This window comes from Leptinotarsa decemlineata, unplaced genomic scaffold (genome assembly GCF_025532065.1).
Source record: "Leptinotarsa decemlineata unplaced genomic scaffold, Ldec_3_MD MMD2_tig00026345_RagTag_RagTag, whole genome shotgun sequence".
In the NCBI taxonomy this organism is placed as follows: Eukaryota; Metazoa; Arthropoda; class Insecta; order Coleoptera; family Chrysomelidae; genus Leptinotarsa; species Leptinotarsa decemlineata.
Window position 1 is genome coordinate 3,097,922 of NW_027412696.1, and position 15,933 is coordinate 3,113,854.

Below are 15,933 nucleotides of genomic sequence, written 5' to 3' on the forward strand. Positions count from 1 at the left end.
GTGTCACTTAATCTACTTCCGAAAAACCGAGTAGATATTTCAAGACATCAAGAATGTAGCTACTTCTTATTCACAACACAATGTGTTGTGTTCACTCGTTATTTCAAATCTCTGGGAAGTTGTGAGAAGTGAGAAATACTTCAATCTGAAAGTTTGACAATTCTCCCAGCAAAAATGAAGTTCAAACAGAAAACTTCGTTAAACCTAGACGATTCTTTTTCGTTTTTATTTTACTGCTGAAATATAAAGTAGGCTTCGCTCCATCCCACTGTCTCGCAGAATTCTTGACGCAGTCCAATCTGAATAACAAAGTCTCCGAGAGAAACATGCCGTGAATTGTAATTGTTTTACATTATTGACCCTCTTCTCCGTTGAGGTTATCTTCTGGAATGGAATTCGAGCTGCATAATGATGATATTTTCATGTAACAAGGCGGATGAAGAAAAAAAACGACGACTGTCTCAGCTTGCGAATGAGGACCGAAAGGGCTAAATATTCTAATAAAACATTTACATTCCTGTTGTGAAGGAGAAGCGTAGTCTTGTACTTCGTATTCTCCGTTAAGAATACTTTTCAATAGATCAATCGGACTTGAAGTGAATTTTCAACTAGTACGTTCAACATTCTAGTCAATTTTTTTATTTAATTTAATTTTTCCTGCATCTATGATAAACAATGTCTCCGACGGCAGACCTATGAAAATCCATATTTCCATAAAGATCGCCAAATGAGAAATCCAACCACCATCAGTCGACAAAGAGAGGAATCATCAAGATTCTACTAGACCGTGCTTTCGGGCTCTGTAATACAAAGGAAGGTCTCGAAAAGGAACTAAGCATCATCAAAAATGATCTTCAACGGAATGGTTACTTCAGAGTGATTGTAGAACAGGCTTTATCTAGAAGACAGCAAGAGCTTCACTAGGAAGAGAAGCCGCCACAACCAGTACTTGTACTTCTCTACATCAGAGGATTATCAGAAAGGATAAGAAAGATTGGGTCTAAATATAACATCAGGACCTGCTTCAGATCTGGGAACACTATCCGTAGCAGCCTCACAAAAACCAGGCCACCAAACGCGGACTACAATTCCAAAAATTTAATTTACCGAATACCCTGCGAGTGCGGAAAATCATACATCGGTGAAACTAAGAGGCCATGGAAAGTTCGCATTGCCGAGTACAAGAAACACGCACAGCGAGGAGAAACCAGCAATTCCGGAATAGCAGAACATGTTTGGACTCATCAACATAACATCAAGTGGGCTCAAGCTGAAATCATCCGCAAAGAGGAACACTGGTTCAGGAGAAAATTCAAAGAAGCCGCGTATATGTTGTCCAACAACGCATTTAGTCAAGCTGGCGTAGAGATGAGTAACATATGGAAACCTCTAAACAAGCGAAGAACGACCAACTTCCGCCAAACGGTCATTTCCCGCTAAAACCAATGAAGCGGAGAGAGGGTGAAAGCACTCGAATGACCTATGAATAGTCAGATCTTGGAGTAATAATTTCAGTTATCGCCCGAATATGATTATGATACTAACAATCGGAACGTCGTGACGTAACTTGGTTTGAAATCTTTCAATTTTTATTTTGCATTTTTGTTAATATTTATTAATTTTTTAATTTTTAGCTTTTAATAATAATGATATGAAATTCAAAACTGATGAAATATAACATGAAACATTGTCAACCACCTTCAAACAAATCACTTTCTGTTTCTCTGCAATTTCCAGAGCAAGCAAGCAAAGTATTAATTTTTGAATATTTTCCAAAAATTGTTTATGCAAATTTGCAATTACATCTTCAAGGCGGTCATGAAAAATAATCAAAAGTTCAATTGAACGTATTGAATTCTTCAAAATTTGTGATCTTTTGAGAGAAGAATTTTTTTTCGCCGACAATTCAGTTTAACTTTCATTCGCAAAGTTACTCGTGTGAACTGTGGAGAAAAATAAATCCGAACATACTCGACAGAAATTGCTGAAAAGTTATTTTTTTAGATTAACAATAGTTTTTTGTCGATTTTTCTGGGGGTTTGCACCCTCCACATGAAATTTGAAAGTTTCTTCGGAGTTCACCTTCTTTATTTGAGGAAAGAATTTGTTTCATTCCGAGGCCGTTTAACAAAAAAGAAAATAATCTACAGCAATTCGAAGCAAAGGTAAGCCTACAATTTCGCATGAATTCCACTTTCAGAAAGTCTTGAAAATTCTGTAGAGTGTTAATTACTTTTTTACTTTGTTTTTGTATGGTGACCTAACATCAGTCATTCATCCTTACTGAAGAAAAAAAACTTTTTGGTTCACCCTGATAAGCTACAGCATAAATTCAAAGTATTTTTCACAAAGAAAAATATTTATTAGTAACTTATCGTATTCAAAAATTTTGCCAAACAGCTCACAAAGTACACAGATACTAGAAATCACACGTTAAAAGGTAAGACCACTTTGGTCCTCAGCCCACACAAGTTTCGACTTTTGGAAGTTGTTGTTCGGAGGCTCTAATCTGCCTCTGTTTTCAGAATTGAAAAAAGATTGATGTTTTTGGTTCGCTTCATTTTCAAATGTCCTCGATAGTTGTCTACAAAGTCTTGAAATGTAAAATATGTAAAAAATATATTTGTCTATTGCAATTATTTTTCTTCAAGCCAAGTACGATCCATTTCTAGAAGCTCTTTGAGATCTTTGAGAGGTCTTTGAGATCTCTCTCCAAATCATCTACTCTTGTTTCTTTCAACTCAATGTTCACCATCTTATTTCAAGATATGTATTTTGTGAGAATGTCAATTTCTGATTTGTTATCAATGTTCATTCTCATTCATTTTCAATGATCTTGGAATTTCACCAATATAATAACTTCAACCATAATAACAAGATATCTAGTGAATTCAAATTTTTGTTCTTTCTAATCTGTTCTGTGATTCTGATCTTTTCAGTTTGTCCTAGATAGTATGGCATTTATGCCTTTGAAAAAAGTAATTTTTGTTTCAGTTTTATAAAGTGGTTTTACAAAACATATGAATTCCATTCTCTTCATCAAAACTGGAAAAAATACCAAAAACGATGCTTCATTTTGCCTTCGAAAGAAAATATAAATTTTGTTAATGATAAAAGATGTTTGGTTTCAGTTACAGGCAGAGTTCGTGCGGCCTATTTGGATATTAATTTTCGAATATACAATTTACCTCCATGCATACTTCATGTAATACTAATTTTTCTTGTCGGTCGGTCTTGTCGGTCGGTCGGTAGCCAAGCGGTTCGGCATGGGTGCTTTGTTCACTCACTCGAATTGACTGCCGTGTTGGTCGGTGGTTCAAGCCCTAGTCTGAACAATCGATCTTCACTTGCTATCGTCTTACCCGTGTTAGGAATCACACGATAAAAGGTAAGACCTCGTTAATCCTTAGCTCGCACAAGTTTCGACTTCTGAGGATTGTCGTTCGTAGGGGTGCGACAGCTGGTTAACGGAAAAACAGATTTTAAACAGATTTTTTAAACAGATTGTAGCGCGTCCCTCTACAAATAAATTTGAATAGAAATCAAGAACTCTCATACCTTCGCGATGTTATTTGTGCTGCAATTTCAGAAAGTCTCCAGTTTTCAAATCCCATATTTCTACTGTTTGGGGAAACATTTTTTTTGAAAGTTCCTAAACATTACCTACAGTTCTTCTGTTCATTATTTTCAAAGGCAACTTGTGACAATGCCAAAACTCACAATTTTCTGTCGTAGTTACGTACTTCTACTTAGAGATAGTAGTTAGGCCACACTAACATAGTAGTAAAATTTTGTCATAATGATTTTCTGAGAAGGCTAACTTGGTTAGCGAAACGCGCGTCGAAAGACCGAAATTTTGTTCTGGTGTTGGGTTCCAGAGGTTCCAGTACGAACTATCAAGTTTTGTTGAATCATTTTCGAAAATATTCAAGAAAATTTAAAAAATAATACCCGAAACGAAGGTTCATCTACCCCTTTGAATAGGGTCACCTTTTATCCCAAGTATCACAATATTTTTGTTGATTTTTTTTCAAAACTAGTCTTTTAGGGTATTGAAAGTCGTAGATTATACGCTTTATATGTTTCATTTATTTTCGGAAAAGAAAACGCAAACAAAATAATTGAATGATGATGAAAACTATATGGAAAAAACCTATCTTCAAAAAGGGTGGTCACAATGTAACAAGCATTTCAAAAATACTTATTAGTTTTTACAACACATTTTTTAATTTTCATTAAAAAAATTAACCTAGGTACATTTGTGAAAATGTATATAGCAACTCATTCAAGTACTTCAATAAGAAAGAACTCAAATTAAAAATTTATCGATATTATTTGTACTATTTTGTAATCTGAACATGATGAATCGAAATAATTGGGCAATTGAAAATGTTCATTAGTATTGACAGAAAATATTGATCGTCACATGTGAATCAACATCAAAATATCTGTATGGAAGGGGTTATATTTTAGGAGTGATTAATTTTTGGGAAAGAAAGTTTTTGGCTTTCTACGACTCCATCTTGATACAACAAACATGTGGGAATCTTCTTCAGGAGGGCTTTCTTCCAGTTTGTGTCTGAAAGGTACTTCTTTGCATGATCTACACATCCATGTATAGAGTTACTTATTTTCAAATTGATTACTTCCTTCCTTTCTTTGGAAGATTCCCACATTTTTTTTTGTATCAAGATGGAGTAGCAGAAAGCCAAAATCTTCCTATCGAAATATCATAATTCATCTGGGCTCAGATTATAAAATATTTTCCTTAATAACCTGGGTTTCGGTAAAAGGTTTTAATGTTCGTGTAGACCGGCACCTCCGCCTTTTATTGAAGTGCATCAACATATCTCTTACCAGCGACAAAAGTATTGAAATAGATCACGAGATTCCCTTTCCATAAAAAAATGTGGCCTTCAAATTTTATTGTATCATATGGAAATAACCGATAACATTCCTGTGATTTATTGTTTTATTCAATTTTGTCCTTATTGTTATTCATGTTCCAAAATACTATTCATTATATCATACATATATACATCAATTTCAATACAAAATAGAAAAATATATGTCTTATATTCATTGCATTACTTTATATATCATGTCAGATTATTATTGTATATATTTACCTGAAATTATAACAAAATATGTTTGGAGAATTTCTGATCATTGTTTCCATTGTTCTGGCTTCATAAAAATATATTTTTCAAACATTTGGCCACTTTATCAATTCGAATCAATTTTTTGAAGAATGGAGGTTACTTTCAACAATGTTTTTGAACAAATCCATTTTTCTTCAATTTTCTGCATGGTATGTTATGGTACAAATATACATTTTACCTGGAAATTCATTCACGGAAAATCTTTGATATGAATATTGATAAAAAGTGACCCTAATACTGTTCTATTGCGGAACGACAAATTCACATATTTCAGTTATTCATTTATTTATTTTTTGATTTGAGTACATTGACTTCTACATATGAAACATATGAACTCTTGTATTTTTTGTCGAAATTCATAATTCTCTTATAATCCAAGTAATAGAGCATGTCATCCTGGAATAAATTTTTTAGTAAAATAAATAGCTATAGTTCGTGAATGTTCGTAGAAAAATCAAAGAAACGACCGGATTTAGTTGAAGTTAGTGGCATTAAGAGTGCTGCAATCTTTCTATTAGCGAGTGTACGTACACGTGCATCATTCGTTGTAATTTCAGTCTACTTAAAAGCATTATCAAAGAACAACACCTGTTTCATCGTTTTGCTGACTTATAAAATAATTTTTTCATGGTGAATTATTTCGGCCTCGTGGTTACACAGATGTATCATAATCTTTTGTTACGGATGATAGGAAGATCCATCTTGTTTAGAATATCCCTGTGACGCTAATTGGCGCAGTTAGGTATGGCAACTATACACAATACAGGTAGCTACAATAATAAGCAGGATTAATTTTTTTTATTTTCTTTTTCTTCAGTGCATTGTTTGTTCATATATTCGAGCAAAATTTAGTTTGTTCAAGATTTATTTCTCAATGACAGTTTATTTTTTATTATAAATTATTTTTTTTTGTAGAATTTACCTTCCAAAGAGAAAGATAATTCAATTTTCGGTGAATTGAACTGGTTTTCATCGAAAATTGCTGTTTTTCTTTTCCTTAAGTTTCCATAACCATATCACTTTATGCCAGCTAACTCCTAGACGGTTAATTGACCTCTCACGTGGGATTGATTGACAGGGATGTAAGCTTTCGGAAATGTGCATTTGAGGTAACATAATCGATGGGAAATAATAGGTGAATTTTAAAGAGGTATTTAAGAGGATTTTAATTTCAAAACAACACAAAAAATTTGAAAAAATTGATGAAATCTTCATTGGAATCGATAGAACGATCAATATAATTCAATGTTTGAAGACGATTTCATGTCAATCTTGTCTGCGGCTCCGCATTAGACTGTCCATCGCAAGGTCCAATTTTGGCACATTCTCTTTAACATATCGACCGGTATTTCACGTATAATACTTCAATATTGGCTTCCACTGCGTCAGCCGTTGCTGGTTTATACCTGTAGACATGAGCCTTAACATGACCTCACAAGAAATAATCTAATGGGGTTAAATCACACGATCTAGGCGGCCAATTAACGGACCCCTAACGTGAGATAAACTGTTCACCGAAGGCGGCTCTTGATTGGGCCATTGTTTCGTATGTCGTGTGGCATGTGGCATCTTTGTTGGAACCACATGTCAACCGTGTCCAATTCTTCCATTTTGGGCAACAAAAAGTCGTCAATCATTCGACCCATAATCCACACCAAACAGTAACTTTTTCGGGATGAATCGGTACCTCTTGCAATGCTTGTGGCGGTTCTTCACTCCAGATGCGGCAATTTTGCTTGTCAACGTATCCATTCAACCAGAAATGAGCGTCGTCGCTAAACACAATTTTTCAATGAAAATGTGGATCTTCCTCCAACTTTGCCAGCGCTCATTCATCAAATGTTAGACGTTGTGGGAGGTCGTGTGGCTTCAATTCTTGCACCAGCTGTATCTTATAAGGTTTTACACCCGAATCCTTTCGTAAAATTTTCCACATAGTGGAGAACGGCGGCGAATCGACATTTCACGATCCTCACGAGCACTGGAGGATACAGCCGCAATATTTTCTTCGATTCTCACTCTACGTATGCGTGTTGGTGGTTTACTGTCCAATAATGTAATGTGGGTTCGAAATTTAGTCACAAGCTTCCGAATAGCTCCCTCAGTAGGCCGACGAAACTGCCCATAAATTGAAAGAAGTGCACGATGCATTTTCTTCACCCAGCATGAATTTTGATAATAAAATTCAATAATTTGCAATCGTTGTTCATTCGTAAGTCGATTCATGGTTGCATTATAGACCAAACTGAACAAGTTTGACAATGACACAAGACACGATTCACGCGTGATATGTCATAAACAGTGTTGCCAAAAAGATACCAACAAAAAATTACTCATATGATATTGTATCTTATAGCCAAACTATGCAGTGCATTCACCATAATCTTTCATAACTTTGCACAGTAAAATAAAAAATCAAAAACAAAAGTCTTTAGCAAGTGGCTCTGGTCTGTCCTATACTTTTTTGTGAAAATTATTCCATTCGATATTATGAATTTTTCTGAGTAAGTACTTTTGCCAAATCAAAATTGAGTGTCACAGGCATATAGTTATTTATTTCATATCCAAGAACTGATTTATAAACGAGCTTGAGATGATATTTTCAATTGGCATATATTGTTCTTGTCAGAAAATCAGCCACTTCATAGGAGTCGTTCATTTCATGAAAATTCAGAAAATTAACTTTGAAATATCTCAATTATTCTTCAGTAATTGATTCTATATAAAATTTCATGAATGTAATGCTTTGTAAATGATCATTTGACTTCGGGGTTTGGAGGAAAACTCATAATAGTTTTCCCAATTGTCCTGGAAGTTTAAAAAAAAGTGCATTGATCACCCCCATTTGTAACTAGTTTTCTATTTCAGAGAATGTCTTGAATACGTTCTACAACATAATACTTTAAAAGCAATTCACTATCTCTGCCTATCAACTTTAAAACTACTCGCTGAGAAAAATCTAGTTCACTGCACTACATCAGCCATCCAAAAGAGTAATGTATGGCAAAACGCCCTCTCGTTACGCCCTTCAAATATCATTAATTCAGATAAATTTGTGGGCAATCATTACGTGGCGTGGTAGCAAAATGCACCATTCTGTTGCACCTTGTGTCCCTGAGCAATCTCTCTAATTCACTTACCGTCTATTTCAGATGCATCATCCCATTCAGATGAAACCGGCTGATAGCGAGAACAGAAACGGTGAGTATGAACTCTGTTCATTATTATAGTGGTGATTATAGTGGTTGATGATTTATATTGGGTGTACGTGATTTTTCCAAACGTGACTGCATTATTCAGTTTGAGAATGGTTATTTTGTTCAGAAAATGATCTAGTGTGTAAATCCAAATGGATTAAATTTATTATTTCGGTTACGGTACATATTTTAACAAAATCCCAAAACACGTTGAATTTGAATTATAATTTGACATACTTCAACGGAAAAATGCTACCCCTACCTTCAACCCCCGTCAAATGATAAGTACTACCCCCAATGTTTTAAATGGGAAGTATAGGCATCTAGTATATTGTTTGAAAGGTATCTTTCTCCTCTATTCAAAAATGTTATCGCTTTCAAGTTCATTGCAACAATTGAGATAAAATATATTAAAATCATATGGTAAAATACACTCAAAACTTATTGCAATATACTCAAAACTCATTTCTTGTTGAGGTATTGATAATAAGAAAGTGAGCAAAAACCATAGCAATGTTCTTTTTAGATGGTATCCTTCAAAAAACTGTTAATAATTTTTGTGGCAACTTTAGTTCAAAACGCCTTGTTAACTTGTTTTGTACGTTGCAATATTAGTTGTCAGTATTTCAATTCAAGTTTGAAGTTCGTTAACAAATGATTGGTTACCGCCCATATCTCAAAAAACAATAAGCAGAATAGAAAAGAAATTTCGCAAGCTAGGTCATGTGGAGCAGATTAAAAAAGCAGCTGCCAATGCAGTGAGTTATGAAATCAAATTAGATGTGTTGCTTGAGTTTGAGGAAAACCCACATACATCGAGAAGACATACATTCACTACATTCAATGTTAGACATACGTCGATAATAAACAAATTAAAAGAAAATAAAATGCATCCCTATAAAATGATACCTACTCAGGAACTCCTGGAAGACGATTTTGATAGAAGAAGTTAATTTTGTGAGCAAGTGTACATGTTGTGGTCTGGATGATTCGTACTATGAATTCTTGCAGCAACTTCAGCACATTCATTATTTCGGTGATAGGTTGCAACAATTTCTATTCTCTCTTCAGTAGAATAAACCATGTTGGAACACAGTGAATAAAAATGACTGAATAACAATCCGTGAAGAAGTGACAGTGGCCAACTATCTACTTTTTGTTCTGCGACAACTAGATTCAACAAAAACTACCAATGCAAAAAAACTAACAGTGTCGTCCATTTCAAAACGTTTACTACTGATTAAAAATATTCTACACATCTAGATGACCTGCGACCGGAATTGTTCGGGAATGCCCATTTCTGACTCCGGGCATCTTCAATAATGTAAGGAACACTTTCGAAAGTAGGCTGTATTATGGTATGGAACTAGATAAAGGTCATTTTGAACACTTTATTCGTGGATTGTATTGCCATTGATATAACTTTTGTTGATTTTCTCAATAAAATGAGCGACTGCGAATTTTTTGTTTTTTTTTTAAATACAACGTTCAACATTTAATTTCTCAATAACGAATGATCCATGCCAGTGAAAAAAATAGTAGGAGTAGTTACTGACCGCAAGGAAGAGAAGTTACGGGTATGCTTTCCATGTCAGAATTATTCCGATTGAACACGATTGAACAAAAATTCCTGTGCAGGACACAAGTTGAATTTGACAAAACGATAGTTTTCTTTTATGTACTAGATTATGTATGGGACAAACCGTATATCGCAGTTCAATGAAGTATGGCCTACGCAGTGTCAAACGTCATTCACAAAAGATAGGACGGAAAATAAAGACGGAAAGTAAAGAAATTAATACTCTTCTACGGTTAATTAGACTCCGATTTCATAGACTGACGGAGAGGTAGCTGAGAACAAAAGCTTTTGGCATTATTTCCTTTTGTAGCTTTTCCAAACTTTCAGAGAATTTTCCCTTTTGTTTATATGCCTTTGGAGTCACGATAAGTTTTATTTGTGATGAGGAGAGTTCGTTTTAATTCATTGAAAAGAAAACTGCTGAATTTGTAATAATTTCAATGTTTTCCAAGAAAAATAATATGGAATGTAACTTCACTACTATATAATTCATTCAATTCTCGTTGAATCTTCTTCATCATTTTTGTTTAGTAATATTTTTATCTCGATATTCACAAAGAAAGCAATGCTTAATAATCAATAATCCAATAGTCCAATCATTAAAGGTAAAATACGACAATATTGTATAATTTGAGCAAACAACACTGATATGCAGAAAAATTAAGAAATAATTTTCCTCAACCTCTACTTCAAAGTTGACCCTGTACCGAGGGTTGCTTTTATCCTGGGAGTGGATGCCATTTTTTCTCGAGGACAAAAATGTTTCGCTGAAAATAAGATCGAAAATGGATAGATTGACTAATTATCAGCAATTGTTCTCAGACATTCAATACTCTTCGACTTATTGATAGGTAAATGTTTCAATCAATAAACTCACGTTTTCAGACGAATGTTCGCTACAAAGGAAGTAATCTCCGATATCGGAGATATCAACTCAGGATGTATAAACCTCTTCAGCTAGTCAATCGCGATAGCTAAACGTCAGGAAGGAAAACCAAAAATCCACGGCCTTCAAACCCGGAAAATAGTGACACTGTAAACCTCGGCCGCGAATGCCTTAATCATTTTGTCAGCTTCTTGAAGGTTGGTTCTTATTCGTCAAATGACAAAATGGAAAGTTTCATTGAACTTTTTTTGTAGTGCATCAAAACTAAGGAAGTTAAGAAAAAAATGATGTGGGTCTCTTTTTTTGTCGGTTACAAAAATCAATAATTGTTTGTTGTACTTCTTTTTTCATTTTGTACTTATATTGTATTTCACTAGTAATACTTGAAGGATTTCGAAATTCGAGCAATGCCGTTATACTTCATGTTTTAATTGTATTCTTCTTTTGCAATAAATAAAAGTAAGAACAAGAAAGGAAAAATATATCTGTAATCACATTTCAATATATCATTAAAATTCCAGTTCAAAGATTTCTCAAATGTATCTTCTTATGATTCAAATCTCCCTGAAAAAACAATTTTACCTATATGAATAAATCTAACAGGGTCTCTCCTTTCAATAATTTTTTATATACAGTGCATTCCATCTGAAATGAGTCACCCTGAATAATTTTTGGTAAAATGACTTTTAGGAAAAATTAAAAAACACTTCAAAAATAGTATACAAGGAGACACATTTTGACATATTCACATTTGATGTTACTTCCCCTATCGCACCACCAGAGCATGTCTCCAATTTTTATAAATGGATCAAACTATATTGTTTCGCATTATCAGATGCTCCATGATGAGCAGATTTCAAAAAAGTATAGAACATGTGGCCTGAAGCTTCGGGGGATCCAAAAATTTTAGTTGAAAACGAGCCCCCTTGAATAACTTTTGAAACGATGCTTTGCAGGAATAATAAAAAAACAAATCAACAATTATACAGGAGGCCACATTTCGAAACATTCGTTTTAGAAACAAATATGGAAGCAATAAATCAGAAAAAGAGATTTTTTATTAATTCTTGTATTAAAATCTGATGACTGGACAATGAGAAGAAAAAATGAGAAGTGAATATTTGAAAACGTTTTCGCCAACTCCCATACATTGGTACAAATGGGCTTCTATTGCCGCTCTCACATGGTTGAGAATCTCGGGAGTTATTTCTCTGCTATGCCTCATGACATTCACATTCTCTCTCAAATCTTCTAATGTTGTTGATTCTATCTCATACACCTTAGACTTCGAATGACCCCTTTGAAAGAAATCTACAGAACTGAGCTCGGGAGACCTTGGTGGCCATTATGCCAATCCAACGACCAGGAAAATGATCCTCCAAAAATTGTCGCACTGGAGCTGCATTATAAGGAGTTGCACGATCCTGCGTTTTCGAATAAATTTATATCCTCCTCAATTGCCCTACTGACGCACGGTATTATTCGATTCCCCAACATATCCAAATATTTATCACCAGTCAATTTATCGTTGATAAAAAAAGGTCCTATGATGTGGTCACCTAAAATTCCTGTCCAAACATTCACTTCTTGAGGTCGTTGGGTATGAACTTGACAGTATAAATGGAGATTCTTATCACTCCAATATCGACAATATTGCTGACTCACCTCCCCATTCAAAATAAACGTACATTCATCCGAAACACAAATTTGATACAAGAAATTCTGATGCAAGTTGATCCGTTCAGTGATAATTTCACAAAACTCAATACGTCTATCGAAATTACCTTAGTTCAATTGATGAACTAGTCCATTGCTTCTCAAAAATTCACAAAAACAGAAATACCAATTGTAACTTCACCTAGTAGGTAATCGTTATTTTAGAATGAGATGAATACAAAATGAAGAGAATATCGGATTCAAACTTAGCCAAAATTAAGACTTTTTTGAAGTATACTTCATGAAAGCACCTATGAAACCTAGGTAACATATTGTACAGAAGTTCATTCAGGGTGGATCGTGTGCAACTGAAATAATTTTTAGCTTCTAAACTATGATGTATTCTATATCGTTGAAATCTGTTCATCATGGAAAATCTGATAATGCAAAACAATTGATCCATAGAAAAAATGGTGACATGCTCTGGGAGTGCGATAGGGAAAGTTAGATTGAATGTGAATGTGTCAAAATGTGTCCTCCTGTATACTATTGTTGGGGTTTTTTTTTATTTTTTCTGCAAATCATTGTACCAAAAGTTATTCAGGGTGGCTCGTTTAAATGGAATGCACTGTATATGTAATGGAGTAAGCCGATACTGATACTGAAGTATTTCCAGTATATGTTTGATATTTCTTAACATGAAACATACAAAATCAAATCTTTTCATTGAGTATGTACAGTGACCTTTGTAGCTTACATTTTCATCAACAAAGAGTATAAGAAAATTGGTTTCATCTGTACTGTCAATGGATACATCAACACTCATCTTGATTCTGAGACGATTGCATTTTCTTTGATAGTTATGAAATCGTATCATTTGAGTTTTATGAGCGTTTAAATTCAGAAAATTTGTATTGCACTAGTCCTGAATCAGTTCTAGAGCTTTTTCTGTATCTTTTTGCATATTGAATTCTTTCTTTTGTGAAATTATCAATGACGTGTCGTCTACATACATTGTTACATGAACGCTTTTCAAGAATTTATCCAGATCGTTAGAGTTCAATATGAAAAAAATTGGTCCCAGGATCGATCCTTGTAGTACACCAATATTATTGGCTCTACTCTTTGAATTGACGAAACCAACCCTTTCAGATTGAATGTTTGGAGTACATACGTATTGATGAAGGTGTTTCAAAGAAGATGAAATCGTGATCTTCAAGATATGTTATTTGAATAATCATCGTTTGTTTTCCATATGGTGTATCGTGATCTTCAAGATATCCTGAGAATCTTGGCAATTCAAACTTTTTGAAATAATAAATCATTTTCAGATGACTTGGAAGGTGAAATAAATGTATTTTTCATATTTTTTAATATAATTCATCACCAACAATTGAATATCAAACAAAGGCTTCCAACTCAAAAGCACGCAGTTTACTTCTCCAGTGAAATGTTAATTTTTCTTCCGGTGTTCCAAATTGTTTTCAGTGTTTTCACGTAGGAGGGAAGTGCTGAACTTGATCTTTCTCCCTAATGAGCTTCTCCCTTGCTGAACCAAAAGTTGGCGCCGCATACGGATTGTTGAGAGAATTAAATTAAATTGCTAGGATAAATCACTTCTGTGAATAGCAGAATTTCAAATTACATGACAACATTTAGTTTTTTAGATACGCCAAATAGTTTCAGGTTTTCTTCACTTTATCAGGTTGAATAAGTTAAAATGTCGAGCTTAATTGGTTTGTCGTTATTTATGAAAAATGCTTTCTTAATATTCAAGGGCGTCAACAGTGGCAATGATGAAATAAACACATATTTCCAATGATATTGATCTAACTTCGAAATCAAAACTGTTTTAGTGTTTATATGTTCGGTGTAGTTGAGTTTACAGGACAAGTCCTCTCCATTTGAAATATTCAACCGTACTAGTTATAGACGAAATGATATAAAAAGTAAACTTGAGTGATGATTGTTATCATTGAGTGAGTAAAGTCTTCTGGCATTAATATTATAAAACGGTGGACGACGATTCAGTCACAAATACAGTGTGTCAGCAAAGTATGGAATAAATTTCCAAAACCAAAGGTCGTTTTACGAAAACCTGAAACACGTTGATTTTTAATTTTAATATCGTATTCATTACTGAATGACTTTCCCATTGTTCAATTAATCATAACAGGAAAATAAAAAATAATCAATTAATTTCTACATTTATTGGATATCAGTAAAATTTATTTTCTAAGCGGACATCTTTCAAATTCTGTTCTTCAGACCCCAAGTATCATACCATTTCGGAATCAGCCCGTTACGGATTATACACTAACACCAAATACAGGGTGTTGCATTTAAAATAATTACCGATGTCTTCATCACATTAATATGGATCACCCTGTATAATGAAATTTTGTTGTGAAATGTAGAATATTAAAATTAAAAGTCGACGTGTTTCAGGTTTTTGTAAAACGACCTTTGATTTTGGAAATATCGAATTTATTTCATACTTTCCGGACACAATACGACATAGTTTGTTTAGATGAACAATCACCTAACAAGACAAGAGGTCGAAAGTTTTGCAATAAAAAATTATGACGTTTGTTCGTTTTACGCTAGATGTAACTTCGAAAGGGATGGGATAATGATTCTCTGTAAAGAAAGAATGAAGTACAAAAACAAGACTGACCTTCAAAATCTATCGGTGGAAATATATTGTGAGATAACGGGTATATAAAGAATATCTGCGTGGAAAACGCTTTTTATAGTATCGACGAATTCTTATCATTTGACTTCAACACCAACTAATATTTTGAATTTACAATCTACATAGACAGTGATATTTATATTGAAATTGTTCACATCTCATTTCCTTATTTGTTTATTTTTTATTTATTCATTTAGTGTTTTTATGGTATTCTTATGGTATATGATATTTGACAAAACCTTATAATACTATTGTATTATATTATAATATACTACTGTATATTGAAGTTAATACGGCCGTTAGTTACGAAAGAAAACACAGTCATTAGAGAAACAATTTATACGGAAGGAAAATTAACTAATACGTTTGTAGTATCCGTTTTATCTTTCAATTTAGTATTAAAATTCTTCATAGTTTTAATATTTTTTTGGCATATTTTGATGAACAAAATATCAACACTCTATAGAAACAGGACATAATTCAAATTACTCCAATATCAAAGTTTTACATACAGAAAAAAATATTTACAAACGCCTTTTTCTTGAAATGGTTGAAAATAATAAGTCTTCTTATTGTATGAATAAGAAAACTGACATTGATAATCTCAGCAGTATATACAGTAACTTACTGGAACTACATCAAAAACATAATAATAATGAAAATTGTATCAACTCTTTCTTTAGAGTCAAAAATTATGAAATCATCATACCCATTGAAAAATGACATTTATGTGAAGGTATGACATCTGTCAAACCCAC

The 15,933-nt window shown here is 33.6% G+C and overlaps 1 protein-coding gene across 7 annotated transcripts in view; it reads left to right on the top strand.

Moving 5' to 3' along the window:
* Window positions 1–15,933, top strand: part of LOC111505991 (CUGBP Elav-like family member 1) — a 901,046-nt gene that overhangs the window by 704,487 nt on the left and 180,626 nt on the right. For all 7 annotated transcript variants that reach the window (XR_012467628.1, XM_074183776.1, XM_074183777.1 and 4 more), the window contains one exon: window positions 8,315–8,363. Coding sequence is in view for 6 of the 7 variants with exons in the window: in XM_074183776.1 (XP_074039877.1) it covers window positions 8,315–8,363 (49 nt within the window). In the remaining variant the exon portion in view is untranslated. The remainder of the gene's footprint in view (window positions 1–8,314; window positions 8,364–15,933) is intronic.